At 30.6% G+C, this 16,126-nt stretch overlaps 1 protein-coding gene across 1 annotated transcript; it reads right to left on the reverse strand.

The window, feature by feature from the left end:
- Positions 1-6,450: 6,450 nt before the first annotated feature.
- LOC106405132 (DUF21 domain-containing protein At5g52790-like) lies at positions 6,451-11,147 on the reverse strand. The gene is made up of 13 exons (XM_013845729.3): positions 10,062-11,147; positions 9,887-9,963; positions 9,699-9,782; positions 9,332-9,445; positions 9,135-9,221; positions 8,892-9,031; positions 8,722-8,809; positions 8,569-8,642; positions 8,355-8,485; positions 8,101-8,264; positions 7,976-8,022; positions 7,606-7,882; positions 6,451-7,458 (listed from the first exon to the last, which is right to left on the reverse strand). Exons 1-13 carry the CDS (start codon positions 10,240-10,242, stop codon positions 7,414-7,416), a joined length of 1,509 nt encoding a protein of 502 aa, XP_013701183.2. The 5' UTR covers positions 10,243-11,147; the 3' UTR covers positions 6,451-7,413.
- Between the last annotated feature and the right edge of the window lie 4,979 nt (positions 11,148-16,126).

The raw sequence follows: 16,126 nt of genomic DNA on the forward strand, positions 1-16,126 counted from the left end.
TACTAGCACACTTTATCCTAACAACTTCTTCCTTTCCTAAACTAACTCGCTAACATCTGACTATCATAGTTACTAACTAAATGTAATTTTAGCTGGAAAACATCACAACCGCACATCTAACTCCCTTCTCAGTGGTCCAGATTATTTATGATTTTTATGACAAGACTTATATCTGTCTCATTTCACAACCCTTGGATCTCCTTTATAGTTTATAACATCGACGGTCCAGATCTATAGTATTGGAGAAAGTCAATTTTGCTTATATATTTAATGGTTAAAATACATGAAAAATAAAGTGGATCCCTCTTCAGTTTACACTATAAGGCAGTTTATAAGTTTTTATTACATTCTAAAGCAGTTATTGTTCCTAAGGCAGTTTTTTGCAACTAAAAGCTAACTAAACTCATTCTTGAAACTAAATAGGTCCCACAATTTTAATATTAATTTCTCTCTTTGCAACTGGAAACAATTTTAATGGTAGAAAAATCTCAAGAAAAAATCTAAAAAATAATGGTTTTAATAGCAAAAGAGAATGAAAATAATGGTTTTACATTTCCTCGACGGTGATTAAACTTCTCTTTGCAACTGTCGGAATTTCAACAAAGCCAATGAAGGACACTGTGGCATCACGGCATAGACTATTGGGGAACCAGTGGGTAAATGTTTGGAAAATATTACGCTCTGGGACAGTTTTCAGTTATTTATAACATTCTAGGGCAGTTTGTTCTACTAGCACACTTTATCCTAACAACTTCTTCCTTTCCTAAACTAACTCGCTAACATCTGACTATCATAATTACTAACTAAATGTAATTTTAGCTGGAAAACATCACAACCGCACATCTAACTCCCTTCTCAGTGGTCCAGATTATTTTTTATTTTTATGACAAGACTTATATTGGTCTCATTTCACAACCCTTGGATCTCTTTTATGGTTTATAACATCGACGGTCCAGATCTATAGTATTGGAGAAAGTCAATTTCGCTTATATATTTAATGGTTAAATACATGAAAAATAAAGTGGGTCCCTCTTCCATTCCCCTTCGCCTTCTTCCTCCTAAATACTCAATTTCTTAGAAAACTGAAATCTGCTTCTTAAATTTATTTTTTCAATTTTTTTTACGAAATCATTTTCTCTTTTACACGATCTATCTTTAGAGATATGTGAAGGTGCATCTCCGATGATGGTGTACAACATCCTTGATGTACATGAAACATGATGTACATAAAACATCTCAAGTGTACAACACGCTACATAACAAGAAAACAATCATCCAAAACCAAGTTTCTTTCTTTATAAATTCGTAAATGTCTAATTGAATGTTGCACCATTCTGAAATGTACATGTCAATATTGGTAAACAAACATGTAGATATGTTCATTATTGAGCTACTTTTAATATTTAAAGATGTAATGCATTTCAAAATGTTTTCTACATTTGTAACTTTTTTTGAAATATGTCCACCTTACATAGTTTTGTGTGTACACTATCATCAAAGTGTACACTTTCCATTAGACTGTACATGTATACACGAAATAATTTTCTCTGTTATACGATCTATCTTTGAAGATATGTGAAGGTGCATCTCCAATGGTGGTGTACATCATCTTTGGTGTACACAAACATGATGTACATAAAACATCTCTAAGTGTACAACACGCGATAACAAGAAAATAACCATCCAAAACCAAGTTTCTTTCTTTATAAATTCGTAAATGTCTAATTGAATTTTGCACCATGGTAAAATGTACATGTCAATATTGGTAAACAAACATGTAGATATGTTCAATATTGAGCTACTTTAATATGAAGAATTCATGAGGGTGTATAATATGTAAGAAAGAAAGGCTGAACGCTTTTTTGTACATGTGGATATGTAAACCGATGTACAGCTAGTTTGCACACACCTTTTTGTACATGTGGATATGTAAAACGATGTACATATATATCATTACAACATTGTATATGTGGAAATTTTATATGAGATTTATACTTTTACTAGTCTATAATCTTCTCATCTCCGCATCAACCAAATTAAATTGGATAAATTTGCAAGTTTCAAAATGTGTACAGCCATATTATGTTCACGTGGAGACACAAAATTTACTATCATGTGCAATGATTCACTTGTATAATAGTGTCCATGTGTACACAGATACATAGACACCCACATGTAAGACCAATTTTGTTTTTTGTTTTTGAGAAAGAATAACAAACGATACGACATGTGTGTACACTTTGTGACGTCTACACATGTAGAAACTTGAACAAATTGGAAGTTTAAGTCAAATTGGACATGTTATTTTGTGTACATTTTGTTCCACAACACTTAGTACATTGTCACCTAATTAAATATTCAAAATACCAAACAAATATTTCCCAAAACTTTTAATTGTGCAATCCGGACCTAGTGAATGTTCTGATTTTGCAACATTGGTCCATGCCGTTTTGTTTTATTTTGAAAATTGTGCAATCCGGACCTAGTGAATGTAGATTTTATAAAAAAAAAGAAACATAGAAATTGTATAATCATTTTGCTTCGGTGTCCACAAACCTAGGTTGTACACATGTACATTAAATTCGTATATTGTCCACAATTATGATTTTTTAATGAGTGGCAATTTTGTAATAATTTCATCTTCTTTGTACTAGGGTTTTCTGGGTTTCCTGCAAATATATTTCAGAGCTGCCATTAATTTTTATCTTGCAATATTCATTATATTTTCTGTTTTTTTACCTCCAACACTTACAAATATTGTATAGATTAACCGATTAACACCAAAACTAAGAAAAAAAAAGTTTTAGTTATTGAGTTTTGGAAGATTATATCCAAATCGCCATAGCTCTTATATGCCAAACATTTACCCACTGGTTCCCCAATAGTCTATGCCGTGATGCCACAGTGTCCTTCATTGGCTTTGTTGAAATTCCGACCGTTGCAAAGAGAAGTTTAATCACTGTCGAGGAAATGTAAAACCATTATTTTCATTCTCTTTTGCCATTAAAACCATTATTTATTAGATTTTTTCTGGAGATTTTTCTACCATTAAAATTGTTTCCAGTTGTAGAAGAAGAAATTAATATTAAAACTGTGGTACTTATTTAGTTTCAAGAATGAGCTTAGTTAGCTTCTAGTTGCAAAAAACTGTCTTATGAGCAATAACTGTCTTAGAATGTAATAAAAACTTATAAACTGCCCTATAGTGTAAATCACTCTTAATTTAGGGTCTTAATTTTTATCTACTATTTAAAAGTCTTAGTAGGACCATTTGATTAATTACTTAATATGACATAATGATTATTATTTGTCTAACAAATCTGTTGAGAAAATATAGTTTTAAATTTTATTTTTAGTTATAACAAAATCTGTTGAGAAAATATCTATCTAAATCTTATTAAAGTTTTAAGTATTTTCTTTTTAAATCATGCAATAAGTAATTTCGTAATTAGTAATATAATATGATTATACATTAATATTAATTAAATTTTTATTATAAATTTTATAATACATACTATGTTTTTCATTACATACTATGTTCTTCATTACAAGTATGGGTCTTTGCTACTTTTTATAAATTTTATAATATATTATATAAAATAGAGGTAATATAGAATTAAATAAAAAACTATATAAAATGGGTAAATTAACCTATTTTATTTTAAAATTGCTTTCATTTAAATAAATAAAATAAACTATCATTGCTTTCATTTAAATAAATAAAATAAACTATCATTCACAGTTAAAAAGGGTTAAATTCATAAAGTATGTATATTTTATACAAAAAATATTAGCATATATTGAACTTTTATATCTACGACTATATATTATTTAATTAATTTAAAATTCACAACAATATATTATCTAAAATGATTATATACAAAATATAATAGTCATAACTAACTTTAAGATCGTGCGTTATTTACAAAATAGGATATCAGAAAAAATAATAATTCAAAAGATATTAATGATATCACTATGTTTTTCATTACAAGTATGGCTCATTGCGTGTGTGTTTTTATCATTTGACAATAGTGTTTAAAACAAAGTAAAAAGCATAAAACAAATGATTATATATTAATAATGCTTAATAAAAAAACTAAACAATAAAATTATAAAATTACACAATATATAACACTCAAAAATAAATTATATATTTAAAATTTTGCAATAATGTTAAATGTATACATTTATAAAATAAAAATATATCCGCACGAACGTGCGGGTCAAATTCTAGTTTAAATTAATTTAAAGGTACAATGGTATTAAAATAATTAAAATCTTAATGAGACAAAAAAAAATTAGAGAAATTTCCTAGGATAGCTTTTTTAAAGTTCTTATCACAAAAATAGCTATTAATGAAGAAAATGACCAAAATAAGTTTTATTAAAGGATAAAAATATATTTTTACCCAATGGCTAACTAATCTAGACTTAGGGTTTAAAGTTAAAGGGTATGATTTTGGGGATATGGTTTCAAATTTAAAAAAATAAATATTAAAATTTTCAAAATAAAAAGAGACTATTTAGGTCATTTTCTTTATTAAGATCTATTTTTGTAACAAAAACTTAAAAATAGTTATTTGAGAGAATTGTCCAAAAATTTATATAAAGTTTCAGGAGGACAAATTCAACTTTTAAATGTCTCTTTTACCAATTTTCTCTAAAATTTGTCCAAAGGAAGTAATATTGACGGTACATATTACATCTATAATATTTAAGCAGAATCCCTCGTATGTATTAGCGAGATTATTCACAAATAAAAAAAAATGAAATTTTAAACTACACCAATATATTGTCAAATAAAAATCAGTTGACTTACATGTCGACTTACAACATATACTATACAAATATAATTTCTCGAGTGTTGGCACAAATCAACACAATTAAAAATGAAAGCACAAGTGCTAATAATTATGCAACAAACAAAAGTAAATACATGTTACAAAATTAAAATAACAAGGACATATGATTTACACAAACATATTAAAAAATCAAATATATGAAAATATTCAAACGAAAAATATATCCGCCAAACTCTAGTACAACTTTAAAAACATTCTCTCCCATTAAGAGTGTTTAAATTGAACGATGACATCAAATCCAAACCCTTCTAAATAATGAAGTCAGATCAAATATGAATTGAGAATCCAAACCCCAAACTACCTTCACGTGTTTTTCCCAGCTTCTCAATAATTCACACCAGTAATAAATCAAGAAAGACAAACTCAAACAAACCCAAAGTCATAAAAATATTTGCTTTAGGCCGCTCAATACTTAATAAAAACGGAGACCAGATACAAGAACTTGATAATAGTATTGTTTTTTTTAAGAAAAAATAGTATTGTTGCAACTTGCAACATTTCTCTATGAGAAATATTCACTATTTTTTTTCTCTATTTTCGATTCTCTAAATAGACCCATTATTTATTTGATAATTTGTTCATTTTTTTTTTGAATTATACAGAGTTATCCTGGCCCCACATAAGTGATCCAGACTAGTCACGTGTTGCCACGTGTCGGTCCTTTGTTCATTTTCTCTTCTCACAGATCTACTTATTGTTTCATAGATCTTTCTCATAATTTATTTTCTTCATTTTCTGTGTCTCTTTTAAAATCTTTTTTTTCTTTCTTACAAATTTATAGTAAACCTAAAAGAAAAGTAACAAATCAGTGCACAACTTTTAAAACAAGCGATATAGCTCAGTAATTGAGCATTCCATCTAGGGCTGGCACTTCGGTTATTTTATCGGTTTGGTTAGTTCGGTTCTAGTATTTTTTTCAACTGAAATAAACCATAGTTAGTTTAGTTTGGTTCGGTTTGGTTTGTGTTCGGTTCGGTTTATATTCGGTTTGGTTTGTATTCAGTTCGGTTGGGTTTGTTTTTTTGGATCAATTTAATTAGGTTATTCTTAGTTAGGTTCTTCGTAGTTTAATTTTTCTAAGAGAAATTATGTTTTAAAACATAAATTATGTAAACATAAACTATGTGAAGTAAATTCAATTTAAAACGGAAACAAAACCTTTAAAAAGTCACAAAAAGTATATAAGAATTAAAAAAATGAAAGTTAACTAAAATAAAATAAAACAATATCACTAGTAATGTCTCTTATATCATTATTAAAAATCTTGCAATAAATCATCTTCCATGTGACGCTGTGGAGAAGAAGTTTTTTTTAATAAATTTTTCTTTATATTTTAGGTTTTAGGTTTAGATTTAACATCCACGTTTACATATATAAGATATAAAGATACAGACTTTTCTATTTTTTTGAGTGAAATATTTTAAAAATTACATATTCGGTTAGAAGAATATATGTTGATGAATGAAAAATGAAAAAGTATGTGGTTTGGTATTAGAATTTTAGTATATTGGTGTTACTAATATTTTTAATTTAAATCATTACAAAACACATCGGTTTCTCGGTTCGGTTCGGTATAAAACCGAACCATTCGGATTAGGAAAATCTTCAACCGAATGGTTTGAAATAGACATTGGTTCGGTTGGAATTGGTTTCGGTTCGGTTGGTTCGGTTTGACTTGGTTCGGTTCTGTATTTTTGCCCACCCCTAATTCCATCTAGTTAATTGTGTGTTTGTTTATAAAAAAAATGCTTAACTAAAAATAGTATAAAATGTAAGGGTCATGTTTACATAAATATTATTTGGTTTCTTTTAGAAGATTCCAGTCCAGCCATGAGTAGTTGAACTTGGTCAATATTCATTACCCATCAAAGACCCATAACGAACCAAAGCTAGACCCAAAAACCATATATGACCAGACCAATATTACAAACTGGGTTATTAAGAACTGTCCAATTCCAGACCTTTCTTTATGTAGATCCAGCGCATAATTATCTTTGGCATCCAATATACTTCTCTTCGGACGTAACTTAGTACCTCAAGGTGCCATTAATCAGGAAAATTTCTCGGATTTCTTAGAGTTCAACTTGACTTGTCAAATTTTTCATAAGTTGTGTGGAATCCATAGATCCATAGCTTGTTCGTGATCTGTCTCATCCACTCATATGAACAAAGGGAACCCATCTTAAGAAAAGAACCTTGTTATGTTGTTTTCTTTTGTAAACTAATAGTTTCTTTTCTTAAGTATTCTTTTGTGAATTTGATTAGTTACCTTATTATACATGTATAAGGTGGCATGCATATTTTGTTTTTATCTTTAAGATATTATTTTGTTAGCCAGTAGCCACACGTTTCCTACTATTTATCCTTTTTCAAAAAAAAAATAATACTCAAAAATAAAGACAGTTCATCTTTTCTTCACTTCAATTCACATGCATATAAAAGATTAACCTAAATCTTGAAAAATGATCGACAAGAAAGTCTTTTGACTCTTGTTATTAATATATTTTGCTTCACTTAAATACATTTTTAATCAGATCTACCGTTTCGTTTTACGAACCATTTGATCTTGGTAGCTTCACGTACGTTTTCCCCACCTGCAAGGTAACAACACACAAACAAAGAGCAAAGTCGAAACTTAACTTATGACTTAAGAAAGACATTGCAATGCCTTTTTTCAAAAAAAAAAAGAAAAAGAAAAGACATTGCAAAACGATTTCTTGATATTCAAGTTACGTACGTACCCTACTAGGAGACAAATAGTAATAACGATCATTGCTGTCCGGAGAGAGCACCGAAGGAGGCTGTGACGGTGGAGAAGCACAGAGTGTAGGCCTGAGAAACGGAGACTGACGGTAAGGTGAGTTTATCGGTGACCGGAGCAGCGTAGAGATCCTGATGTTAGGCGACAGTGGACTTGAGCGATACGGCGAGATAGGAGATGTTAGCTCCGAAAGCCACGTGGCAGTTCCCGGCGATTGTGGATTCGAGTTCCCAGATATTGGCATGTTTATTGTTATCCTACGGAGGTAACAAAAGAGATTCCGAGTCTTGTGAAAAATAATGTAACTTGCACTCTATCCATTATGATTCATTAATGATGATCAATCATACCTCTTATGAACTTCGACATACCGGTCTGTTTCATCAAATATTTCTTCCTACAAGGTTCATAATTAAGATGGTTAGCTAAAATAAAATGTTAGTAGTCTAACCATCTATAATGATTAATTACTTACCTGTATGAGTTCCTCCATGACATCTTCTAGAGTTATTATGCCAATGACTTCTTCATCTTCATCAGCAATGCTATCAATGTATCGGATTGGACTCTGATGATTAACCTCACTTGAGTTCATCACAGGAATGCTCAAAACAACATTTCCATCTTTATTATCCGTTCCTGAATTAAGACAAAAATATACTTCTCATCTCAATACTTTATAATATTATTTCAGATTTAATGATCTATCATATATACAAGTCTCTTAACCATTGATGCTCTTGTCATGGACAGGAGTGTTGGTATTGGTACAGTTCTTAGTCCCAACGACAGCAGCCATGTGGCTTCGACCTGTTTGGAAGATGTTGAGGATGTCGTAGAGAGGTAGATTCAAATTGACCCTGCTTGCAGAAAACAATAATTAAACTTTTTGGACCGTTACGTTCCAGCTTAGAAAGCAGTTTTGTTAGAAAAATCAATATACCTAGGCATTCTTCTGATGGGGAGATCTCTGATCGGTGTCTCATCTTCAGGACGGACTTTGATCAAGTTCTTGACCTAATCAAAAACTCATGTCAGAAGGCATAGTGTTTCTCAAGATTACTTAACTGTGTAATAGATTTTGTTGCTTACTCACAAGAATATATCCGATGATAACAGTAGGATCCACCGAGTATACCGGGATTCGGCTATGGCCTTCACTTGCTATTAGTCCCATTGTCTTTCTGTGAACCCCAAATTGGAGGATAAGAATAACAAACTAACTGAAAATGTATTATTTGAGGAAAAACAGAATGAAGAACATACTCGTCGAGCCTGGAGTTGATATCAAGTGAGAATATCTTGGAGACTGATGTCATTGCGTCTTTGGCACTCTTGTGAGACATGTCGAGAGCTCCTGATATGATTGTTGTTTCATCGTGAGTTAGTTCCCCTCCTTTTCCTGCCTAGTTATCAGAAGAAAGGACACCGAGAAAGACATAGGTTTTAGCTTACATATTGACAAAACAATTTTTCAAAGATAAAATCATCTCAAAATTTAAAATAAACCTCGTTTCCATGCATAAACACAAATGACTTGAGCTCTGCTCGTCTGAAAAGTGTAGAATGTCTTCTTCCAAGCAATAAATCGAGTAGCTAAGAACATTGAAGGAAGAAGTAAAAGTTTGAAGCATTGTTTTTGACTTTAAAAACAATTTCTGCTTCATTCTAATAAAATTCCATTTGTTTTAAGCTGATTGAGTTACCTTGCTGATTGGATAAGCTAGCGGAAAGAAGACTATGACAATAAATCTAACCAAAATCGATAGCTTTGCTCCGATGCTTAGCCCGTATCGAGAGCATACAGCTTGAGGTATAATCTACAACAATCAAAAAAGAACAGTCATGGCCGGTTCTGTCACAACCTGAACGTTAGCGTAGTGCCCAATTTTTTTAAAAAAAATTAATATACATACATAGACTCTTATATTATTTAAAAAAAAAATTATTAAAATTTTAGTAAAATGTTTATGGTCTCCAAAATCTCAAAGCTAGTCCTGAGAACCGTACGAGTTTTTGGGCAACCTTAAAAGAATCAGATCAGCACAGAAAGCTAGTTCAAACTCTACTTACCTCGCCAAATGCAAGTATGAGAGTCACAGATATCAGAACAGAGCCCCAAGCTGGAAGCAGGGAATCGACAAAGACTGGTAGAGCCTTTTAGATTTTAGCAACAGAAACATTGTCATTAAATACTAAATAAAAAGTTAAAAAAAGATAAAGTTAAGTTGTATCTAAAGATATGTGCATAAGCATGATACCTCCATCGCCAAAGCATTGCCTATGAGGAGTGTACACAGCAGAAGATGTTGGTTCTTAACGAGTGGCAGGATCTTTTCTGGCCATTTCGTTGTAATTTTTTAATGGTGTTAGTTTGAAGTGAACTATGAAGTAAAAAAAGTATGAGTATAGGGTCAATGGGTTCATGACACTGACCAGCGTTTCTGCGGTCGGTGGGTTCACCAGCCTTAGCTATGACCTCAAGTTCGACGAGACTAAGGGACATAAGACCAAGGGTCAGTCCTGACATTAAACCTGCGAAAGCAACTAGACCAAAACATGCAGTAAGGTAAAACCAGAACATAGGTTCACAGCAAGGGACATCATTTGCTGCCATTTCAGAAGTTCTTTTAGAGAGTAAAGACTATATGAATGTTGAGAGTGGGGGATAATGAGTTTGGGTATCATAGTAACTTAAATAGTAGCCAGGGATGACAAAGTAATACCAACTGCTACACCATGATTTAAATAGATCCAAGAACCACCATCCAAATATCTATAGTAAAGAAGTATCTTATTTTTGATTAGCCATTACATAAGGTGGATACAATCTCTTTCCTACGTACCTTTGCAACTCAACATAAACAAACAAATTTTCTGTCCACACAATTTTATCTAATTATTGTCAGTTTACCATTCTCCTCTGACCTGATATCACAAAGTCTTATGATGTGATAATTGTCAGTTTACCATTCTCCTCTGACCTGATATCACGTTGTTTACCAAAAAAAAGAGAGGGTGATGTTGGCGAAGACAGCAAGTATACAATTTGGTAGAACAAGGACAGAGCATGGAATGTCACACTCACTTAGTCGCTACTATAAATCAGTTGTGTGGTGCAATTCTTAAACAAAAGGTGTGAGGAGAACAACGTGAAACAACCCGCATCGTCAATTCATAGCAAGTGGAAACGATTCACCAAATAAGACCAAATGTGCACAAAATGATTGATTTCAGGAAAATATATTCTTGTTAATTCAAGGATCTTAAGAAATACTAGTAAAACAAGAGAGCGAGTTCCTACGGAGCAGGTGGAGCAGTATTAAAAAATGGATGATAACAAAACAGTGACCGATTCACTAAAGAAACAAACAAACGATTCAAGGGACGACTACAACATAATAATATCTGTAAGGGTCGGATATAAGAAATGACCTCAAAAATGAGGCTAAATAAGCTATAAAATAGTTCAGACGAATTCTCCCAACAAAAAGTAAGAGAAGCTAATTAAATATTTGTCCTATTCCACCAAGAAATCGAAGACAAGTGCTGCCTAATACAAGTAAGCTAAGCTTATTACCATCAATTTAGTATATAATGTGGGGGGAAGAACATCATTATCTTCTTAAGTTTTCTGCTAACAAATCCACTAACAATTAATTGATTCAGTTGTCACTTTTAGTAAAACACATATGGCTTTGATTGGTTGCAGTTGTGACTTTAGTTTTTTGTTTAAGAAATTAAGCATTGGTTTTTTGAGCTGTGGTTTTATTTTTTTGTTTCTATTGTAGGCTTATTTCCAAAGACAGGGAAAGATCACCATTATTGTTTGGACCCACAGTGGATGTATTGAAGGTATTCTACTAGAAAATACGGTGTCCACGAAAGATAAAACATTTTCAATGGCAATTGGTGACAAAGTGTGTAGCAGTCAAAAAGAGTCTGCAAGCGTGAGGGATAACTGGAGATATATGTTGTGCAAGATGCAGAGCTGATGAAGAATCGATAAATCATGTTTTTTTAATGTCTTTCAGCTCTTCAGGTTTGGACTCTCTCAAAAATACCATCAAATCCAGCTATTTTTCCAACAAGGTCTCTCTTTACAAATATGGATCATCTTTTCTGGAAGGTTTTCCCGCAGTTAGATGATCATCAGTTTGCATGGATACTATGGTACATTTGGAAAAGAAAGAATAATAAAGTTTTTTGTAATTTGGACATTGATCAAAGGGATACACTCAAATTGGCAGAAACAGAATCAACACTCTGGGCTGAGGCACATATAGTAAATGAACAGAGAACAATATCACACGTAGAGGTTACGTATTTACCTTCAATTCCAGGAAGATGGTGTTTCACTAATGGTTCCTCGAAAGAGAATGTTATTTTTTCTGGACAGTGTTGGTTCAATACTTTAGAAGGATTTGATGGGTTGATGGGGGCGAGAAATGTTCGGGTTAGTCTCTCTCCTCTTCATGCGGAGATGGAAGCACTACTCTGGGTAATGGAATGCATGAGAAACTTACGTCAATTTCAAGTTACGTTTGCAACGGATTGTTCTCAATTGGTGAATATGGTTTCATAATGAGAAGAATGGCCAGCTTTTGCAAGTTATTTGAAGATATTAAAGTCCTGAAATAAAATTTCCTCCATTCAGAGATAATACATGTACCAAGTACACAAAATTCAACGGCGGATAGCCTAGCACACAGTGTCAGGAAGCAACCGTCTTTCGTCGTTCACATGGATCAATATCTCCCAGTTTGGTTTACAGAGTCTATATGAGTCTGTATAAGTTATGATAAAAAATAGACTTATTTCCAAAGATATTAAAAGCACTGAATATAAATGCCAGATTAGAGCAAACAATTTTTTTTAATTTTTTAACGGGATAGTTTCATGTTTACTACTTTCATGGTACTATTATAAAAAAATGACTGCTGGCTACATGAAGTATTGGCCATCACATGGTTAACCATGCAAACTAAACTAATGTATATCTTGCCACACGAAGTATATGTTATGCATGACAACATCCCTCAACTTTATGATGTTATGTAGTTAACATCCTGAGTTTAATTTCATTCATCCAAAAACTGATGCGGATGTTAGAGATCGTTTAAATATCTTGTTTCAACAATAAAATATAATCGACCCGACTATAATTTAATTACAATTAGATTTTGACCCACATTTTAAAAGCGTAAGAATATTTTTTAACAAAATCTAATTTACAAAATCAATATTTTAAATATATTTTATAAGTAGTGTTTTAACATTTTTTATTTTAGTGTATTTAGAAACTTTATAATTGTATTATATTTATTTTTATTAATCTTTTTTGTTATGAACTTTTAATAAGCAATGTTTTAAAATTTGTATTTTTGTGTTTTAACATTTTTATTTTAGTGTATTTTAAGACAATATAATTGTATTATTTTTATATTTATTAATCTGTTTTGTTTTTTTTTTAATTATATTAATCTTTATGTTATGAACTTTTAATAAAAAAATTGTAATTCTTTTGATTAATTGTGTGGTATATACTTCTTTGATAATTGTTTAATAATGAAACTTATTTTCTGTCAATTTATTAACTTTAAAAATTTATTTGCTTAAAACTTATGTGATGTCAACTTAAACCAAACATAATCTTGCGTATATAATTATAAATATATACTTTTAAGAATAAAAATAATCAAAGAATAAGAATCTAATGTGAATGTTTTACTAAGTTTAAATGAATGGAATTTTTATTTATGAAAAAATATATAAAATAATTCATTAACTTAATAATTTCATATTAAACAAATAAAATATTAGAGTCAATAAATTGATATCAAAGAAGTTTTATAACGATCTTTTTTATCAAATAAGTATATATCACACAGTTAATCAAACGAATTAGAGAAATTTTATTAAAAGTTCATACCAAAACCGATTAAAAGAATTAAAAACTAAATTAAATAATATCTTATATAATTTTTATATTTAATAAAAATAAAAATGATATAATTATATTCCTAACTATTAACATTACCAAAAACCCTGAAAAACTCATCAATAGTTGTAGATAGAAGAAGACGATATTTCATCGGGTTGACCTCGCTCGGCCCAAAGCCTTCAAATCTAATAGATATTTGGGTCTAATCCGTTTTGATTCAAAAGCATTTTGGGCTGTTTTAAAATTTGATTCAAACATCAAAATCTAAAAAGTTTTCACAATTTTGATAATAAATTGTAGACAAATAAATATAAAATAAACATAGATATCTCACTGTTAATATATTTTAATCAAATCTAATCATTAAAATCAAATTGACCGAATAAAGTCAAATAAAATGTGGGTAATTATATTATCATATAAAATAAAAACTAAAATACTTTAACCTAACTAATGAAATTCATATTAAAATCTGAATCATCACTTTCTAAATCTTTATCACCAAAATATTCGTCACTATAAAATTTTTAAAAAAAAATTAAAAATTTCAAAGCTTTTTCCATTTTTTTTTCTAAAGCTCAGCCACATCTCCGTTAGTCAAGATCACGAAAACTTTGTTTACAACATTGTGTTCTTTAATTTGAGTAGTGTATTTATGTGAAACTTCAAGCAGCAGGTAGTATATTTGTCTCATAAACTATTTCTCCATGGAGGAGGATTCGGTAAACAAGGACAAAAGATTCACATATTGTCCCAAAAGTATTTCCATTAAAGTTATATATTTTCTTTGCAATTAACTTTTATTAAATATGGAATTTTTCTAACTATATATTTTTAATTTTTGTTAAATAGGAAAAATATAATTGGCTGAAATTTTTGTTACTGTTAATTTTGGAAATATTAAATAACTTGTTGTATGAATTTCAGAATGTACATTCTACTTTTAGTGTGGAAAGGAAATTGTGTTTTAACTTTTGAATTATTTCTACCACCAAAGATTGATCTAGGGTTTGTTTAAACAAGTTTTCTACTGATTTTTCATTATTCAACCAATTTAGGAATGGACATTCTACCATGATACCTTATCTATTCTACCAATTGTTGAATGTATTTTCTGCCAATTTAATTATGAAAATACTAAAATTTTGGAAATATTGTTATCATAGCTTTCTTCTCCATTTTTTTTTAGATTTGATGCTAAAGAGATTTTTTTTCTATTAACATTTTTCTCTTTTTATTATTCTTTTTCTTGTTGTTTTAGTATTCATCTCAGTCAATATACAACATATCTTTGTAATTTGTGCTACATATCTTTAATGATTGCGAAGTCCAAAATGTTGTTGGATATGTGAGGAAGAAGGCATAGTTCTGTTGTGTCTGATATTTAGACCTATTCTTGATAATTATCCTACTATATAAAAGGAGCTAAATCCTAGCTTTTCTAAAGGTGCCACATAGGCAAAATAATCTCCACCTATCAAACTGCCATGTCACTAGCTGATTGGGCTTCGAATTAAAATTGCAATAAAAGATTTGGGATTCGTTATCGCTTACAAAAATCTCGGTTTGTCTACAATTTGCTGGTGGACCAGGTAACGAAAAATTTCGCAGCCCAGCTCATTAACCCAAATCGCCGTCTTCGTAAAACTATTTTCTTCGGACAATTACTTATTTCAACAGTCAAACTATTTTCTTTTGAATTTTCTATTTTTTCAAACAATTTATTATTTCTATTGTTTTCTTTAACAATGTGTGAACTGGCTAAGTTTTCTTTCATCTTAAAATTGTCCGCCCAAGATAACACCCCCCTTATTTCACACACAGTCACTATAAATTTCTAAAAAAACCTAAATTCTACTATCAAACCCACCCAACAAATTTATAACTACCAGTTCCAATTACTCATGCTTCGACCTCATTCAAATAATTATGGGCCGGCCTACTTTAATTTTTAAATAACCATGTCAATAATTTAAAAAAAAACAAACAAACCATAACTATGTTCACTTCAAAAAAATATGAAATTAATAAAAGATGGGCAATACAAATAATTCTCATTCTTATATGTGCAGAACATGCATCAAAAGATCAAAACAATTGGGGCGACACCTTCGGACTGCATCCAATAATCGTTAGGATCTTTAGGATGTGGCCCATCACAAATCACAAAAATAAAAATGTTTTCCTAAGAACAACTTTCATTTGTCTTGACATCCAAGTTTGTCTTAAAAATACTTACTTTTAATTATTCCAACTACATTTCAAATGATGGCTTTTAACCACTAAACATGAACAAATAATGGAAGGGAGGGTGTCTATTTCTACGTCTGACATAATCTACCAATGCTTCGAGGAAGGAAAAATTTATCACATTAGATATTTTAATCTTCTTCCCAATAACCAACAGTACATGCTTACCGTTCAACCATACATAATTAATATCAATGAGACAACAATTATTACACTGATTCAAGAAAACATTCTACCGATCCCTTCATACATATTTCGGCCCCAACGCTACCACCCGTTGATCAGCTTAGCAAATGCAACCAATTTC

This window comes from Brassica napus, chromosome A10 (genome assembly GCF_020379485.1).
Source record: "Brassica napus cultivar Da-Ae chromosome A10, Da-Ae, whole genome shotgun sequence".
Classification (NCBI taxonomy): Eukaryota; Viridiplantae; Streptophyta; class Magnoliopsida; order Brassicales; family Brassicaceae; genus Brassica; species Brassica napus.

Coding starts and splice junctions, on each gene's coding strand:
- LOC106405132 (XM_013845729.3), bottom strand. CDS start 10,242: ATGGCAGCAAATGATGTCCCTTGCTGTGAACCTATGTTCTGGTTTTAC. Junction 9,446..9,698: donor TCATACTTGCATTTGGCGAG/GTAAGTAGAGTT, acceptor TGATTGTTGTAG/ATTATACCTCAAGCTGTATG. Junction 8,810..8,891: donor ATCAACTCCAGGCTCGACGA/GTATGTTCTTCA, acceptor TGGGGTTCACAG/AAAGACAATGGGACTAATAG.